A 20,548-nucleotide genomic window follows, 5' to 3' on the forward strand; every position below is an offset into this window, starting at 1 on the left:
ACACAACGTAAATACCAAATAAAGTGGACCTAATTTTTCATTATAGTTTCTGCTACGTTTGTTATAGAATGTAGGAAATAATTTTTTGCTCAGTAGTGGATTTGTTTTGCAAGTTTTTATTTACTAACGGTGAAATTCATTCATTCATTCAGTCAATGTTTAAACTCGGATAGCCGGAATAGAAACTCTCTCTCTCTCTCTCTCTCTCTCTCTCTCTCTCTCTCTCTCTCTCTCTCTCTCTCTCTCTCTCTCTCTCTCTCTCTCTCTCAGGTGATCGACCTGTCCTCCAGCCATTTCCCGCATTAGCAAAACAATTATAACTTTGTAGATAACTCAGCCCTACTTGAAGCTCGACTTAGGTTTCAGTTGGGCCTTTTCCTCGGGATTAAAGTGTAGCTGAGGCGAAAAATTCTGAAAGCTTTCCCGGCAATGCAACTTTCTACCTTTTTCCAAACTATAAATTGATTTTGACTAATAGAAATAATAGAATTGAGGAAATATAAATAGCTTTCGCAGTAAAAGCTCGACAGAATGTATTTAGTAAAAGCTCGACAGAATGCATTTTCTATTGAGCAGGTGTTATCACTTTATCTAAATATTGGGGTAACCCCTCAGAAGATTATTCAAAATAATTAGCTTTCAAACTGTTCCATAAGCTAATTACTGAAGACTGTGTAAAGAGGAGACCTCAGGATACAACCATAAGTCAGGTAATAAAATCTGTCACAAAGTAAAAACGTTATCTGTATTGCATAGCTTTATGATGTCTGTTAAAACCAGGAATGAAAGTGGTGAGAGATTAGATACATATTTTTTTAATTTTCTTGATAAAAGGTCTAAAATACTGTTAACAACCATTTTGTAAGCAAAGATACTACATCGCAACTGATGTTCTACACTTTATCGATAAAAAGCAAATTATCTTGAAAGATTAAATGTCAAGTCTAGATTAACTATAGTGCTCATAAAGGAGTGATATTCGTTTTATGTTCTTCTTTCTTCCTTAACTTACCGTCTTAGGGCCGCCACTAACGCTCAGTTATACCTGTTCAGTTATGCCTGTGCAGGCAAAACTGAACCCACCACCGTTCAGTACATGCAGCATAACTAAACGTTAGTGTTCAGTTTTGCTTGCACAGCCCGACAGTGCAGGTATAACTGAACGTTAGTGGGTTCAGTTTTGCCTGCGCAGGCCGACAGTGCAGGTGTAACTGAACGTTAGTGGGTTCAGTTTTGCTTGCACAGGCCGACAGTGCAGGTATAACTGAATGGTGGTGGGTTCAATTTTGCCTGTGCAAGCCGACAGTGCAGGTGTAAATCAACGTTAATGGGTTCAGTTTTACCTGCGCAGGCCGACAGTCCAGGTATAACTGAACGTTGGTGGGTTCAGTTTTGCCTGCGCAAGCCGACAGTGCAAGTATAAATGAACGTTGGTGGGTTCATTTTTGCTGGGCAGGCCGACTGTGCAGGTATAACTGAACGTTAGTGGGTTCAGTTTTGCCTGCGCAGGCCGACAGTGCAGATATAACTGAACGTTGGTGGGTTCAGTTTTGCCTGCACGGGCCGACTGTGCGGGTATAACTGAACGTTGGTGGGTTCAGTTTTGCCTGCACGGGCCGACTGTGCAGGTATAACTGAACGTTAGTGGGTTCAGTTTTGCCTGCGCAGTCCGACAGTGCAGATATAACTGAACGTTGGTGGGTTCAGTTTTGCCTGCACGGGCCGACTGTGCGGGTATAACTGAACGTTGGTGGGTTCAGTTTTGCCTGCACGGGCCGACAGTGCAGGTATAACTGAACATTAGTGGCGGCCTTTAGTTATGTTACTCTCACCTGAAAAGGATACCTTAAGAGCAGGTATTTACCTGAACATTTTCGAACGGACAGAATGTAATTCACCCCAAATTCTTACTCAATGTCAGAACCCCGTAGGGGGGTAGTGCCGTCAGTGCACCTCATGCGGTGCACTGTAGGCATTACTTAATGTTCGTTGTAGCGTCCCTTCGGCCCCTAGCTGCAACCCCTTTCGTTTCTTTTACTGTACTGCCTTTCATATTCTCTTTCTTCCATCTTACTTTCCACCCTCTCCTAACAGTTGATTCATAGTGTAACTGCGAGGTTTTTCTCCTGTTAAACCTTTCAGTCCTTTTACTGTCAATTTCAGTTTCAGCGCTGAATGACCTCATAGGTCCCAGTGCATGGCCTATTCAATTCAATTTAATTCAGTGTCAAAACAAATGATCAAATTAATTCAAGACAAAAGAAAGTGAATATCTAAAACCCCGAGTTCTTAAAGAAAAAAGCCTGATTCTGATTCACTGTTGAAATAAGGTTAGTGAAAATGTGAAGTATACATTTCCCCAGGTTTCATGAGTAACTTTATTGAATTGGATTGAATTGAATATAGAATTTAGGTCAAAGGCCAAGCACTGGGACCAATGAGGTCATTCAGCGCTGAAACGGAAACTGACAGTAAAAGTTTGAAAGGTGTAACAGGAGGAAAACCCCGCAGTTGCACTATGAATGAAGTGTCAGGAGAGGGTGAAAAGTAAGATGGAAGAAAAAGAATATGAAAGGAGGTACAGTAAGAGGAACGAAAAGGGTTGCAGCTGGGGGCCGAAGAGACGCTGCAAAGAACCTTAAGTAATGCCTACAGTGCACCGCATGAGGTACACTAACGGCGCTATCCCCCTACGGGGATGAGTGAATGACTTTATTGCTCTATTAAAACAGGGGAACCACTGCCTTTATGAAACCGCGCAACATGACTTGCTACCTTAATATCTGTTCAAAAAGGTTGCGTCTTTTCTCTCTCTCTCTCTCTCTCTCTCTCTCTCTCTTTATCTTTATGTGAATATCAATCTTATAAATAGTCATGTCAGTTCTCTCTCTCTCTCTCTCTCTCTCTCTCTCTCTCTCTCTCTCTCTCTCTCTCTCTCTCTCTCTCTCTCTCTCTCTCTCTCTCTGTATGTGAATGTCAGTCTTATAGTGATGTAAATTTCTCTCTCTCCCTCTCTCTCTCTTTATGTGAATATCAGTCTTATAAATAGTCATGTAAATTCTCTCTCTCTCTCTCTCTCTCTCTCTCTCTCTCTCTCTCTCTCTCTCTCTCTCTCTCTCTCTCTGTGTGATATGAGTCTTATAGTCATGTAAATTTCTCTCTCTCTCTCTCTCTCTCTCTCTCTCTCTCTCTCTCTCTCTCTCTCTCTCTCTCTCTCTTATGTGAATATCAGTCTTATAAATAGTCATGTAAATTCTCTCTCTCTCTCTCTCTCTCTCTCTCTCTCTCTCTCTCTCTCTCTCTCTCTCTCTCTCTCTCTCTCTTTATGTGAATGTCAGTCTTATAAATATTCATGTAAATTCACACATTTTTCCACATCTCAACACATACAAGTTCCAATATATTCATATTTTTGTTTTAAATGGTTTTTGATATGAATGTATACTTATAAAAATGGCAATGATGATATCTTTACAAAAAGATGGAAGCTTGGTTACTTAATATCTGCTCAAAAAGGTTGCGCCTTCTCTCTCTCTCTCTCTCTCTCTCTCTCTCTCTCTCTGAGTATCAGTTATTGAAAGAGTTAGGTAAATTAACAAATGATTGAACAGATATTCACACAAATATATTTCAGTATATTCAAATTTCTTTTCTAAATCGCTTGTTGTAGAGATATATTTACAAAAAATGAAGAATTGTAAACCCATAAAGCTATCTTTATTTTTACATTTCTTGTAGCTGAAAATATAAAAAAAAAAATTTAGTGTAGATAATGTAACTTCCTTTTTGAAGTTTTTCCTTAAATCAGGAATGTAATTCATGCTAACTGTATAATGTAGATTCACTCTTAACATATGGATGTAATTCTAGAAGATGAAATGATTAAAAGATATCACAAAGCTAGAGAGAGAGAGAGAGAGAGAGAGAGAGAGAGAGAGAGAGAGAGAGAGAAAAACATAAGAAAAAAAGAAAGAGAGATTTCTAGAAGGGGAATAACTAAAAACAGAAAACCAGAGAGAGAGATAAGAAAAAAAGAAATGGAAGTATTTCTAGAAGAGGGAATAACTAAAAGATGTCAGAAAACCAGAGAGAGAGAGGATAACGAAAAACATAGAAAGACAGAAGGAAAAGAAATGGAAGTACTTCTAGAAGAGGATAACTAAAAGACATCAGAAAACCCGGGAGAGAGAGAAGAGAATAACTAAAAGATAGAGAAAACCGAGAGAGAGAGAGAGAGAGAGAGAGAGAGAGAGAGAGAAGATAACGAAAAACCTAAAAAAAAGGAAAGAAATGTTAACACTGGAAAAAGGAGAGAAAAGGTAGAGTGGCTGAGAGGGAAGGTCCTTGGAACTCGAAACTTTAAGAGCTCCAAAGAGGGTGTGAGGAGTTCTCCCAAATATTTCGGATAATTTAGTTTCGGAACAATTCCCAGGAAACTTATTTTGCCCTTTACACCTTTCATGATTTTTTTTTTTTACATTTTGGGATTTTTGGGGGGCTTGGAAGAATCATTTTATAGACTTTCCTTCATTATTAAGAATAAGGGTCAGTTTATTTGTCAGAAACTGAATTTCTCTATGCCGATTAAAATTCTATATCGAGACTTAGACATAAATAAGGAAAAACGTATCCGAAATTCTGCTTTACGTATTTCACTTATTTGATTTTCCAGTTCACGAGGTTTATTATAATTAGTTTAATACAATTACGATTTTCATTTTTAAAATGGAGTACCCAGATGATAATATATTCATACAGATTTTAGATGCCATTTATATAATTACTTTTAAGGAATTTGGAGGGGAATACACCGAAAGCTTCCTAGCCAAAGGTTATGTAATGGGTATTTTGTTTTTAAGGTCACCCCTTGGAAATCATGAAACCTTTCATATTATTAAATCATGAGCTTGAACTTAATTCATCTCATCTGGAAAGATGTTGTTAAGCTGCTGTCACTGATGCGAGACTAGACGGATAATAATCGTAATTGTTTATAAGCTCTTCCGACATCAAAAAATGATTACCACTATTATTAAAAAATACTCATCGTAGCATGAGTCTTGAAATTGAGAAACAAATCCACAGTTAAGTATGGGCACAAATATATTGAAAGATAACGCTCTCTGTTTAGCTGTACTTTTAAATGCTGTATATTTGTACTCATACTTAACTGTGGATTTGTTTCTACACTATTATTATTATTATTATTATTATTATTATTATTATTATTATTATTATTATTATTATTATGGCACTACTAATACAGCCACCGATTCTATTATTATTACTACCTTTTCCTCCTGCTGATATTGTGATCTACGCTGCAATAAAACCTCAGTTGTCATAGATCGTAGGTCACTGACATAAGAATTATCGAATCCTTCCTTCACCAGTCACTTCTCACTGGCATCAAGAAGTCTGGAACGGTTCCCCTGGAACAGAAATTACCTTTAAATGCGTAGCAGCAGCAACAGCAACACCAGCTTTGCACTGTTACTTTAATTTGAAGCTGATAGTCGGCAGTCCTTTCTCGTCGCCCGTCGAGAAGATTGTATTTGACTGAAAGAGTTTAGGCTTACTTATGCGAACACTTTTTATTTGAGCTTTAATCCCCGCCAGAGTCTTTGCGTAATGCTCATCTGAGTTTTTTTTTTTTAAAGTCACGGATATTCAACTAAAGATTTTCTTCCCTATTTTTTTAGCTATATTAGGCCACCATGCTATGATTGATAGGCTCTCAGTTGCATTTTGTTTCTGTCCATGTTTATTTAACTGCAGTTGTTTAACTAATACTTTTCTTTTTTTTCTTATCTATATTTGGCTGTCTTGTTATACTTCATATGTTCTTTGCATTTTGCTTCCATACATGTTTTTAAAGTGTTGTTTTTTCTTTGTTTTTTCTCCTTAACTCGGTTTCACCAATTCCTCTATTTCTTCTTCTAACACCAGTGCTATTGAACTCCGCTGTTCACTCTTTCTCATGGACAAAGAGCAACAATACATTGCAATTCTATTTTTCATTCACACATTTCATCCCTTTCTTTTTTCGCCTTCCTTCAACTTTACTTCGGTTCTCTCCACCCAAGTCTGTTCCAAAAGGTTTTCCTGCCTTTTCCAAATTCGAATTTGTAACCCATGTTGATCCCAGCCACCTCGGATCCCCTGGGGGTGCCAGCATTGGTATCATATGGGTGGTTTTCGGGTTGGGGAGGCAAAACATTCCCACTAGTACTACCTTGCAGCTGTGGTTTCCTTCTCCCTGTGACGAACTAGCTTCTCCACATCCATCTTGGGTGACCTTGCCTTTACACTTTTAATTATGCTTTTATGGCACAGTCTTCCTTTAATTTTCATCAGTGCTAAAGTTAAACTAGCTCTTCCCTGGGCGAGTCGGTAGAGTTATGGTCTTGCACTCGTTAGGCCCGAGTTCGACTCTCCGGCCGGCTAATGAAGAGTTAGAGGAATTTATTTCTGGTGATAGAAATTAATTTCTCGCTATAATGTGGTTCGAATTCCACGCATCAGTGCTAATGCACTTGTGGCACTATAACTCACTGGTAACACTTCTGTTTTTTATAGCAATTTCTCTCATCTTCAAGGCTAAAGTTTTATTTGGACAATCAAAAATTCCTTCTCTGCTGGCCAATTTATATATTCTTAAGCTGACACCTGTTTCAACCATTAGCCCATGACCATCTTCAGGGCTATATGAGATGTTTACTCCAAATTATAGGCGGGTACGGCTACAAAATTGAATAAAAACAAAAATCCAAAATGTAAACTTGAAACAGATTTCTTATTTCACAAATATGAAGATGAACAAATTTCACCAACCAGAATGCTTCTCCATGAATATTTCAGCTCCAGGAAGAGTCCCACCATCCTGCAGACACTTTGTGTTCAGCAAACTTCATATTGAGAAGCTTTCCCCCCTCCCGGTTACATAAATTTGCAAATTATATTGTTTTTGGATTCGTTTTGTAATTTTTTTTATCAGTTTTTTGGTTTTACTCACCCCCTATATTGGAGTGTAGTTCCATTTTAGATAGAGCGTGGCCCTGAAGATGGCCATGGGTTAATGGCTGAAACAGCTGTCAGCTTTAAAATAAATTAATGGAGCGGTTGAATAGTAGTTCTTGATTGTCTTCTTAAAACGTCGGGACTGAGGATAAGACTAGTGTTGGAATTATCGGTTGAAATTAGTTGTGCCACATGTGTATTGTCGCTTGACAGAAGTTAAATAAAGGCTCTATGAGAAAATCGTTATATATATATATATATATATATATATATATATATATATATATATAAAATATATATATATATATATATATTCCTGTAAAAATATATGTATGGATACACACACACATTATATATATATATATATATATATATATATATATATATATATATATATACATATATATATATATATATATATATATATATATATACATGTACATATATATACTGTATATCTATATTCCTATGAAATACAAATACTTACGATATTATATATATATATATATATATATATATATATATATATATATATATATATATATATATATATATATATACAGTATATATGTGTGTAATATATATATATATATATATATATATATATATATATATATATATATATATATATATATATATATATAATACCGTGTAAGCATTCGTATGCCACAGGAATATATCCATTCTCACCGTGATAGCCCATTCCCATTAACAATCATATGGCAATTAGTCAGGATTTCTAACGTAGGTTTTCCGCCTACTAGGAATTTCCGTAAGGACGCCGGTTAATCGAGGTTGAAGATTATCTTAATATAGCGCCCAGCAGCATTACCTTGTGGGCCGACGGCATAATGTATAATTCATTTGAGTCGGATGCAATGTTGATAAGAGAATTGGGGGCTTCGTTGTCGACATGATTTTATGTTTCGTTTTATTCGTGTTTATTTCTCTTCATCCACGTTTATAGTTACAATCAAATGAATATGTTTAAAGGGGTTCCGCTGTAAGAACGCTTTCCCTAAGAATTTACTGAATCTAAAACTGAGTTTTTGAGGAATTGTAGAGAAATTTCCAAAGAACTGGAAATCCTACCGCCATTTGTTTTTATGTTGTCTGTTAGTTCTCATGTGTTAAATACGTATGTATGCTAAGAGACTTCACGATGTTAACAAAACACATGAAGATGTTATCTATATTATGACTTTCAGTCCCAGTAATCGGGATAATGGATAGGGAGGTAGGTACGAATAACTAAAAATACAGAAACAAAACGTTTTATTTATTCTCTTGTCGATTCTGTGTCGCCACTAACTTGATGAATAACCCTTAAATAAATGTCATAGTATTTTAAGCATTATGCAGAATTAACTGCTGCGTAGGTTATCAACTATACCGTTATATGAGCAGATACATCTAGTAGTAAACTGTTCTAAGTCAGCACTTTTATTCATTTTCAATATATGAGCGGAGGTATAGTAAAAGGAATGAAAGGCGTTGCAGCTAGTAAGTTTATTAATCCTCTCCGTGTGATTGACCTTCTGTCTTTGTTTTAAAGGAGTGAAAGAGTAGTGCCGCTAGTTGCTGAATCTCTAGTGTATCAAGAATATTCAGTTGGAGGTACTGAACTGGGAATAATGAGGCAAAACGCCAAAGATAAGAATAATGGAAAATGTTGTTTGCTGTTTCAGCTCGTCTGTCCGAGGTTGATTATATATATATACACATACATATATACATATATTTATATATATACATAGAGACAAATACAGTATATATGAGTGTGTATGTGTCTTTATGTAATAAATATATATATGTATATTTATAATATATATTATATATATATATATGTATGTATGTATGTATATATGATATATACATATGAATATATATATATGTGTGTGTATACATATATTTATATGTATACATATAAACACACACACACATACACATACATATATATATATATATATATATATATATATATATATATATATATATATATATATATATATATATGTGTGTGTGTGTGTGTGTATACGTGTGTGTTTCTTTATGCAAGAAGTGAAGGTGGTTATAATAGTAAGAGACAAAAGTTTCAATAAAGTGATAGACGTCCAAAGGCTCATAATTCTCAAATGACCACGCAAATCCTGCTGAAAGAGCATAACCGTCCAAGAGGACAGAGACGGCCATTAGTAATACGAAAGAACAACTAAGTAAAGTCAGTCTGGGCAGCTCCATTTATCATCTCAACTGCACGAGCAAAGGAGCTGTGGTTAAGAAGCTCCAGATTTCCTTTATTATTTTTTCCTACATCTACGGCTTTATGGAAAGATGCGAATGAGGGAAAGATAGCATTACAGCGTATTTTTTTCATATTAGACTTGTTTTATCAGTTTCTTTTGGGGATATAATATTTTTCCTCGTTTGTGTGGTCCTTCTAGAAGAGGTCGTTGTGAGAGAACTTATTAATGTGTGAAATCGCATTTGCTTCTCAACGAAAGATGAGTCGGAGGGAACTTCTTGTGAATTTAAGTTCGCAGCAAAAGAATTCAAATGTGGCTAACTTTTTATAATCCTCTTTACTGATAATGGACTGAAGCTCATTTTTTTAACCATATGCTAATTTATTTCAAGCGAGTATAACTTTTGATTTTCTTATTCTCATTCCCGTTCTATTTTGTCTGAAGCTTAGATATAAGAATTGATTTTCTTTTTCTGATTCCCGTTCTATTTTGTCTGAAGCTTTGATATAAGACACCTCTGGCAACCAAAATGAATGTTTCTTATTTGTTCGTCCTTTTGAATTTTTCATCATGTTTCAACTCTTACGTATTCTCTATGTTATTCATTCAACTGTGCAGAATTACAGTAGGCTCATATTACAGCCATTAATTCCTGTAGAGGTAACATGTGTGATGAAGATGTGTATCGTTATTAAATCTTAACACACGATTACCGTGTTGAAGACTATGCTAAGTGAAATCATCAAGATTTGTTTTATAACTGTTGATGCATTTTCATTTATTTATTTATGTGACGCATCAGTGTCCATGGTCTATGGTGTGTATCACGAATTTATTGTCTCAATAAATCAGTTCGAGAACAAAATTTTCATTCTCTCTCTCTCTCTCTCTCTCTCTCTCTCTCTCTCTCTCTCTCTCTCTCTCTCTCTCATTATTGCGTGCCGACCTGAGAGAGGGAGAGGCCCCGAGTAAATTAACGAAATGGAAAACAAACACAGAAATGTCTTCCTCAATCTACATTGCTAATTTCATCCAAGTGATGACGTAATTGGTACGGAAACAAAAATGTATGTTGCTCGCAGATAGAGCATTAAGGTCAGCAGACACGCAAAGAATGTGAGGATATTTAGGCCCTTTTTTTTCTCAAAATATTTTTTTCAGTTCAAATAAGATACCGGGAACTAGACACTTGCCCCGAAAAATACTCATTTTTGTCCAGTTCTCAATTCTGATTTACACGCAAGATTACGTCATTTGTTCCTCTTATTGCCGCGACGATTCATCTACAAGAGATTATCGTGTTCCCAGGAATCACTGTGAAAAGAAACTCTCGGTTAAAGGCCTTCTGTTTGCATACTGGACGTGGTGTTCGTAGAATTCTTTCTCCGCTGCGCCACAGGAATTCTCTTTGTTATAAAGATGAAGCCCCCGTTAATGGAACCTTTGTTGACCTACAAGTTAGTGACAGTTCGGGAGTTCATCGTTTGGAACGTACAAACAGAAGTTCCTCCCTCTTCTCCGGGAAATAGAAGTAGATTTCATCGTCCCTGCTGCTTCGAGTAGGCCTTAGTCTCCAAAGTTGTCAGAAGCCGAACTAAGAATAACGAAGGAAAAGAGAAAACTTCAACAGAAGCGTGTTATTTATAGCGGTTTAGTAGTAGATAAAAAAATGAAAAGCGATGACAAGACAGAATTAAAAAGGTAAAATTATCGCGCTCGTGAACGTCACAAAATGAATGACTTGTTAAGCAGTGAGGCCAACAAAGGAAATAAACTTAAAAAAGTAAATTCAAATTAATAGAGGCCAGGAGAGCGACATAACAATTCATATGGGAACGGGAGGAAAAACAAATGGATAAGAACAAGAAAAAACATGACAGTTTCTTTGGAAAGATGGTTTTATCGAAAGGGAGATAAACTGAAGTATTTGTTCAGTGGATGTTTGCGATATCGATGTACTGTAAATAGTTTCTTAAATAAGCTCTTGCAAGATTCCATATAAAAACAAGTAAAAGATGCGCCGAAGTTTCTTTGGCGCAATCGTGCTTTCAGTACAGCCGCTACAGCGTATAATCAAGGTCACCGAAACTAAATCTATCTTTCGGTGATTTCAGTATAATGCTGTATGATCCGCTTCCCGTGAAACTTTAACCACGGCCCGATGGTGGCTTATCCTTTATCGTTACCAGAGGCACGATTATGGAATATTTTTTTCCTCAAGCGGAACATTCCTCCCCTAAACATGTTCTGCAAAAACTTCATAGGCATCATTGCATTACAAGAAACGCTCCTCTGGCCTCATGACCTTGCCATCTGCGATTCAGTCCAGTTTCATTTCGCCGATCGTATAACGCCAGGTAACATCAGCGATGCCATAAACAACCTACCTGATAAAAAATCGCCCGCCTGCGATGGTCTACCTGCTGAAGCTTTCAAATTCTGCCATCGCTGCTCTATTCAGTGGGTGCACAATTCACCAGTTTCTCCCAGACTCCCTACTCCTAGTACACTTAATACCATTAGTAAAAAACAAGCTAAAGGATGCAGCTGACCCTGGCAATTATCACCCGATTGCAATGACTACAATTGCGTCGAAGATACGTGAGTCCGTTCTTCTAGCGAGACTTCTTCCCTTTATGCACACTACTGGCAACCAGTTCGGCTTTAAAGCAAACTACTTAACCGACACCGGAAAGAATTGCTGAACTATTACCTATCATCAGCCTCTCCTGTTTTCGTTTTGTAGATATTAGAAAAGCATTTGACAGAGTAAACTACATGAAGCTCTTCCTGAAGCTGGACAAACGAGGCACACCTCTATATCTAATTGGTATTTTATGTTCTTGGTTCACCATAGAGCAATTCTGTGTTAAATGGGGTAACGCATTGTCGTACGCGTTCGGCTCCCTAAACGGGCTCAAGGCAAGGGGGCATTCTCTCTCCATACCTGTTTAACACGTACTCAGATGCCCTGAATGTCAAACTGAACTCACTCCCAATCTGATGCACTATCAACGAAACAACAATAAACAACCTCTGTTACGCCGACGATATGGTTCTAATTACCCCATCAGTGCAAGGTTTCCAGCGACTCATCAACACTTACCGCCAATATGCAGAGGAATTTGATATTCTATGCAACAAAACCAAGACCCAGTGTATGTCGCTGCTCCCGAGATAGCTTAAGCAGACGGCAGAACCACAAATTGTCCTCGGAGATCATCGTCTGGAATTCGTGCATGAATTTTCATATTTGGGCCACATTATCTCGGACGACCTGAAAGAGACGGCAGGCATAGAACAGAGGCGTCGTACAATATGCGCAACTGGCAACATGATAGCAAGGAGGTTTGCCTTCAGTTACCGAGACATGAAATTGCTGCTCCTCCGCTCGTACTACTACAGTACAGTACATATGGGTATTCCCTTTGTACGAGCTATACCGAGAGACTATGAGACGTATCACTGTTGTTCACAGCGACATTTTGAGACGCCTCACAAACACTCCTCGCTATCACTCCGCCAAGCAGATGTTCATAGAAAACCGCCTGGATAATTTGAAAATCATTGTTAGGCGAACAGTGTCCCGTCTGATTACCCGACTGAGAAACAGCAGCAGTTCGTTCATACAAAGCATCCTAAGCAGTGAGGCAAGGAGAGGATCTAAATTGTGGGAAAGATGGGATAATGAGGCATCTGTTCCTTAAATGACTCATTCTCTATTTTTGCAATTATGAAGTGTCATCTCCAGAATATGTCATTATTATTATTATTATTATTATTATTATTATTATTATTATTATTATTATTATTACATTTCTACGTTTCTTGTTATTATTGGTATTTTCCTTTTTTATTATTACTGTCATTAATATCATTGTAGAGTTTTGCTATTTTCAATTTTCGTATTTAGCCTTCTGCAACCACCTAAGGTCCCTAACTGGAAATTAATCGTCTGCAATCTGAATGTTTAATTGTTAAAATTTTTTTTTTTTTACTATTATTCTCCATATAATTACTGTCATTACCATTATTATGAATTCTATTTTTTCTACTTCTTCAGCAACTGTGTGGATACTGCCGATTATTTTTTTGTCATGTTACCTTATGTATCTAGATTGCGTGTATTGTACTGTGTATTCCATGTATATGGCCCTGAGCTGCAGTAAAGGATATTATTATTATTATTATTATTATTATTATTATTATTATTATTATTATTATTATTATTATTATTGGGTTTTGAAAAACCATTAAGGGCATTAAAAACAAGGAAAATTTGTTATTGAAGAATGAATGCAAAAACAAAATATGTCTTTCATGTACCCACGCGCACATATATATAGTTATGTACTCTCATATGTATCTATATATATGTGTATATATACATACGTAAATACATACATATATAGTGTGTGTGCATATATATATATATATATATATATATATATATATATATATATATATATATATATATGTATGTATGTATGTATGTATATACATATATGTATATGTGTGTTGTTTTAAAGCAAGAAATCTTGTAGAATTTACCATATATCATTCACTGAAGTATATGAAAATAGTTAAATAATTTGTGATACTTTCCTTTGGTAATTACTAATACAAAAAGTTCCCTTTTGTTATCAATGCTTTCAGGGATTTCTGTAGATATTTTTTTCTATCTATTTATCTCATTTTTATTTATCGTCTACACATTCTTTATACATCTGTGGTCCGAGTTGTTTAAATCTTTTACTCGTGTAACTGAATTTTTATCCAACCAGAATATGAGATAACTCTTTTGAGCCAGATTGCTCTTCCGGTCGCTTATTTCAGACTTTTCTCGCATGTTTGTGGTCGTTTCTCTTGACAACCAGAAAGCGAAAAAATTGGCTAGAGACAAATGGCGTTTTTTCTGCTTGACAGTTTCATTCGTTATTCGCTGAGTTAACTCTCATCCAGTTTCAAATAAAGTTCTGTATGAAAAATAAATAATCTTATAGAAGCATGCAAGACCATTTTAACGAAGAATATTTATCGAAAATTACTCGCAAATTAGTTATTGCTTCTTAAATTTCTGATGCGGTCCGTCTCAGTTTGAATTAATTGCTCTTACCTTCAATCTAATTAATATTAATTAGTCAGTCGGTCTTTTATACGCTTTCTTTAGATTTATACAATGAGGAACTGCATGTAAAGAAAACGACTAATTATTAAACTATAGATATTTAATGATTTTTATGGTGATATGTATATATATTATATATATATTTATTTATATAACTATATCTATATATATATATACTATATACTATATATATGTGTGTGTGTGTAATGTATATATATATATATATATATATATATGTATGTATATACTCTATGTCTATGTATAAATATAAATACATATACCGTATGTATGTATGTACTGTATATATATATATATGTGTGTGTGAATGGATGTGTCTACGTGTACGATGGCACGTATATGTTTGAAAGCTGAGCTATAACTTTTGTCAAATGCATTTTTATACCGTAGTTTGGTATTTACTTGATTCCGTATTGAAAAGGACCATCATTAACTTGGACCTGATTTGCGTTCCAGTCCAGAAGACTCCACATTTGAAACCAAAGTAGTAATAAGAAATGCATATTTGATTATCCTTTTCTTCCCTCGCCTCATCTGTTTCCTTTCTTCTATTTAGTTATCTTGACTGTTAATTAGTCTTTCCTGTAGTCTCGCTAAGGCAACAGGCCACTTTTTCTATAATTTACTTGTAACGACATAACTCTGCTTTCTTTTCAAAATACCACATACACTCCACCGAATCTCTGATAATGCCTCAGTTCCGATTTCTCTCAAGTCTGTCAGCGAAATATTCAAGAGAATCTTTCAAAAGAATCTTTCGACAGACCATGCCGAAAGCTTTCAACCGAGGAACAAGCGCAATGGAATGCCCAGCAAGGCGAATATAATTTGGTTTTTACCTGCGCCGTAAAAATAACGATGCTTTTTACTTACCTTTCTTTGTTAGTCTTTGCCTTGCACCTTCTAAGTGAATATTTCATTAATTATATTTATATATATATATATATATATATATATATATATATATATATATATATATATATATATATATATATATATATATATATATATATATATATATATGGGCTTTTCTCAAAAGCCTCACAGGTTGGTTAAAAAATAGAGAAGTGTGAAATGAGACACATCCCCCTTTTTTTAATGTTTTCCGAGCTTTTATTGCAGAGATGAGCGTCTGAACGCTTTCCAAACCTGCTCTTGAATGCCCAGAGCGACGAAAAATGCGACACTCATGCTTACGTGTTAACAAACACACGCACTCACAAAGATAAAATACATACATGGATTTTTAGTTAGTAATGTGAAAGCAGCGGTAAATAACATGACGTTAAATAATTGATTGTCGTTTCCAACTTGATACACTACTAAATGTTGATTCTATAAGCGTAGATATTAAACATAGAAATCAGTAAACGGTCAGCAATCTAGTCATACGGCCTCGATACCTTCCGCTTATGCGCGCGGTTGGTGTAGAAAACAGTCTCAGCGTTTTGTCATGACAACAACGCCTTGACTCTCTCTCTCTCTCTCTCTCTCTCTCTCTCTCTCTCTCTCTCTCTCTCTCTCTCTCTCTCTCTCTCTCTCCACAACTTCATCATCACCATATCATAGGTAGAAAGATTTATGATGTGTAGATGTATTCATTACACATATGCTTAAATATATATATAGAGAGAGAGCATATATAATATATATATATATATATATATAATGTAATATACATGCATACATATATATATATATATATATATATATATATATATACATATATATATATATATATATATATATATATATATATATATATATATATATATATATATATATATATATATATATATATATATACTGTATATATATATAAACTTGAAAAGTGTAATATGGCTAACATATGCCAGTGAACTATATTTGGTTATATCGCTGTCGGAATTCTGTCAATACAAAGTGGACCCGTTTCATGGGTGGAACTCACTGCGGAAACAAGTGATTATCTGTATACATTATGGCCGCAGTGATATCTCGTTCTTGCGCACTCATTGCAAGACTTGTTATAAGGTTTGGTAAAATCATTTGAACCTATCTGATGGTGATCAGGGGTTGTATGGGATGGCAGCACCTAAATAATTGTCGTTTTCAGAATTCTTTAATGAAGGTGTTTTGGTAAGTATTCAAAAATCTGTGAATCATTCCACAATAATATGTTGCTCTATGAAATAGGCAGTACTGTACTGGTAATACTGTTACATTGTTGGAAGTCTTATTATATGATATTGGTAATGATGTTATAGCCTTAACTTTGTAGCAAAAGTCACCCTTCGTCCTTTCTTTCTTTTTATTGTCTTCGGGACTTAGGTAGAAAAGTACTTTAGGTTTCCCATTATCCTTTGTATTCGCAAAAACAGGGCCGCAAAAATAAAAAAAAAAATATCAACATAGAGGATATTGCACGTTAATTTACAAATGCCAGTTGGTTGTCTTATATATAAATATATATATATATATATATATATATATATATATATATATATATATATATATATATATATATATATATATATTTATATTTATATATACACCAGCATGCCAGGGAAGGATTTTGATTGAAAAGGTGAGAAATACGACAAAAAGTTTGATAGAAGAGTTTGGGTTTCGAGACGAAAGTCGGTGTATGTAAAGTATTTCTTAGGAAACAGTATTTGATGAGTTTGGAAGTAGTGAGGGAAAAAATACTTTATGTAGCATACACTGGAATTTAAGACATTATGACAGGTGTTAGAGAGACCGATTGTAGGGTTTTTAGGATATTTTGCAAACACGAGAACAACTTTGCCTATTTTAATGTAAACACTTGTTTACAGATCACAAACAAGATGAACATTTTAGGAGACAAAATGATATAAGGGATTATAAATGACTCCTATAAAGAAAAATAAACGAAAACTGGCTTCATCTCCTTCCTACTCATTACCTCGTCTCCACTCGGACCAGTCATCAAGGAACCCTACCGACAGCCCTTATCAGATCGAAGACGAAATCCTCTTTCCTTCGGCTGCTACCAGAGATTAATCAGAGTGGTCCTGATTGAGATCCTTTTACTTGAGCTAAACTAGATTCGGGTGTGGGGGGATGGGGGGGAGGACCGTACCAAATGCTATGCTTTGCGTTTTACCTGCCACTTCTTTAATGGTGTCTGGTGTGGGGATTATTTGTCCATTTCTGATAAATAGAAATTAACGAGAGTTTTCTGGCGATATAACTTAATCAGCCCATTTCTTAATATTAAGTATTTCGGTTACTTCGAATTTTCCTGGTACGTGTTCCAGAGGCGAATTTATAATCACCTTCTTGGATTCATGAATGTCGAATGCTTGTACCAAAAATCACGCACTTATGTCTGATAACAGGCAAAAATGTTAACGGTCATCTTCAAGTGGATCTCTCTCTCTCTCTCTCTCTCTCTCTCTCTCTCTCTCTCTCTCTCTCTCTCTCTCTCTCACATGAACCAGTCACCTCACTGAGTTGACTCTTTAAATAATGTCACATGCAATATATGGTGTTCTCTGGCTATGAATTAAAGTTCCATGGAATTTGTAAGCATCCATACAACGGAGAATAAAATCACAGTTACAGGAAATCTATTGCATTAAAATATATGACTTTCAAAAGCACAACTTTACTAGCCAGTCAAACTGAATAGTATTCATTCAAGAACTTATGTGACAGAGTTTCTGATGTTTTATAATTCTGTTTCAGGTCACAGTTGATATCCCGTATGCCTCACCGCCTCAGGGAATGAAGTACTTCACTATCATCGGTCCACACATCGACTGCATGGACGAACAATATCTGGTAAGCCATTAATTTCCACGTGGGTGATAGTGCCGTCAGTGCACCTCAGGGGCTCACTGTAGGCGTTAGTGCTGGCGTTTGCAGTGTAATTAAGGGTTGAATAATAGAACAGACGAGGCAAGGAAGCTGCTGAAGATTTATCGAAGTTGTGTAGAAGAGGAAAAGGAACGTAGGGTTCAAAAGTCGTCTTTGAAAAGTGGAGTATGGCTACTTAATAAACTTGTAAGAACTTAACATAAGAAGAGATAACTATTTGCAAAGCACATGCATGCACAAGTTTATACTGCTACAACTGTTACCACTATGGATTCGTCGAATGTTGCTGGTCTTGGTGTGCTTACAATTTATGCATTCTAATATGCCTCTCTTCCCCGTAGGGGAGCACGTCAGTGTACATCACACGGTGCACTATATGCGTTACTTAAAGTTCTTTGCAACGTCCCTTCGGCTCATAGTTGCAACCTCTTACATTCCTTTTACTATACCTCCTTTCATATTCTCATTCTTCCATCTTACTTTCCACTCTAGCCCAACAATTGTTTCAACATTTATTTTCAGCGCTGAATGACGTCATAGGTCCCAGCGCTTGGCCTTTGACCTAAATTTTATATTCCAGTTCCAACATGCCTCTCCACCTCGTACTTTCTCTTCATCTCCCCACCAACACCCTTTCCACCAACACCCTTCCCCACCCCTGTATCTCCAAAGATTTCAGTCCTAGGCACTTCTTCCCAATCATTTATTTTGAGTTGGACATTATGGAGCTACATATTTTACTTCATACGGATCATGAAACATTGAATTTATATATGGCTGGATATTGCTGCCGACTTATTTCATGGCTGCATGTAGTATGGGTCAAAGGTTCAGCATCATGTGGTGTCTGAAACCTATATCAAAAGTAATCCATGCCTTTAAATGCGGTTTGCTGAATAGTAATTATTTATAATTGCAGACAATATTAACACCCAAAACACAATACAGAAATTATTTTACAGATAAGCATGAGGCTAAAGAAATTTTCATTTTAAACAGAAAAAATAAATTCAGAACGAATTCGTACAGAGAAAATACACTTGTAGATGTTTCTTTACTGGGAAAAATGGAAATTTTATTACAAAAAAAAAAAACCCTATGACTCTTCATTTCTCTGATGATTATACCCGAGACAGACTCCATGGGAAGCCTGGGGAACATAGCAAATATTTTCAAAGGGTTTTCATTTATTTTTCAATTTCAGTGCCACCCCATCTGGTATCCATTACCAACTGTAATTCATTTTCTGTTCATTTCGTATTAACAGACAAAAACAGTTTCATGCTGAAACTCATTGGCCCCTATTTAGTGGCCTCTTATCCAGGAAATACATTGTATTTACGTTTTCTCACCGAAACCAAATTTACATTTTATATTTTTTTTTGTTCCTAACAGAAACACTTTTTTCACTTTGAATAAAGTTTTTGTTGCTAAATTCATTTTGCATTCAACGCATATTTGCACAAACTCATGTTCCAACATTAAATTTTTCATGCGAATGCCCACTTTACATTATGTGCATCCTTTTTCATTACCCCTTTTATGCTATTAACTTGTCTGGGGACAAATTTTAATTTTATTCATTTTCCAACGAAGAAACCCATAATTAGGAATATGTGATTTTCTGACTGGGGCGTATTTCTCATTATCAGAATTTGTAGATCTTGTCAAAGAAACCAGCTTCGCTTTTGGTTATTTTAAAGACATCAGCTTCCAGTGGTATGAATTTTCCATGCAGAAACTGTTTTATAATTATTATTTTTCTCGTACAGAAACACAATCTTTTGTGAAGGTTTCTTACAAAAAGCTATTATCAGATTTCCATGCAAGAACCTGCTTATCATGTTTGATGTCGAGTATTTTTCTTTACAGAAACCATAATCAGTGTCAAGTGCTTCTTTTTATTGTAGACGCCTTTATCAGTCTCGATGATCTTTCCATCTAAAATCCATTATTAATGTCGAGTATCTTTCCATCCAAACCCATTAGTAATTTCTTTTATCTTATTAATGTAAATTACCTTTCCCTCCAAAACACCATTGTTAATGTCGAGTATCATTCCATTCAAAACACCATATTTAATGTCGAGTATCATTCCATCCAAAACACCATTTTTAATGTCGAGTATCATTCCATCCAAAACATCGTTTTTAATGTCGAGTATCATTCCATCCAAAACACCATTTTTAATGTCGAGTATCATTCCATCCAAAACACCATTTTTAATGTCGAGTATCATTCCATCCAAAACACCATTTTTAATGTCGAGTATCATCCATTCAAAATACCATAT

The 20,548-nt window shown here is 35.5% G+C and overlaps 1 protein-coding gene across 2 annotated transcripts in view; it reads left to right on the top strand.

Moving 5' to 3' along the window:
- LOC136828811 (arrestin domain-containing protein 2-like) overlaps positions 1 to 20,548 on the top strand; it is a 355,899-nt gene that overhangs the window by 322,079 nt on the left and 13,272 nt on the right. For both annotated transcript variants that reach the window (XM_067087043.1, XM_067087042.1), the window contains one exon: positions 18,124 to 18,219. In XM_067087043.1, the coding sequence (XP_066943144.1) occupies positions 18,124 to 18,219 (96 nt within the window). The remainder of the gene's footprint in view (positions 1 to 18,123; positions 18,220 to 20,548) is intronic.

The sequence above is a fragment of the Macrobrachium rosenbergii genome, chromosome 43 (assembly GCF_040412425.1).
Source record: "Macrobrachium rosenbergii isolate ZJJX-2024 chromosome 43, ASM4041242v1, whole genome shotgun sequence".
NCBI classification, from domain to species: Eukaryota; Metazoa; Arthropoda; class Malacostraca; order Decapoda; family Palaemonidae; genus Macrobrachium; species Macrobrachium rosenbergii.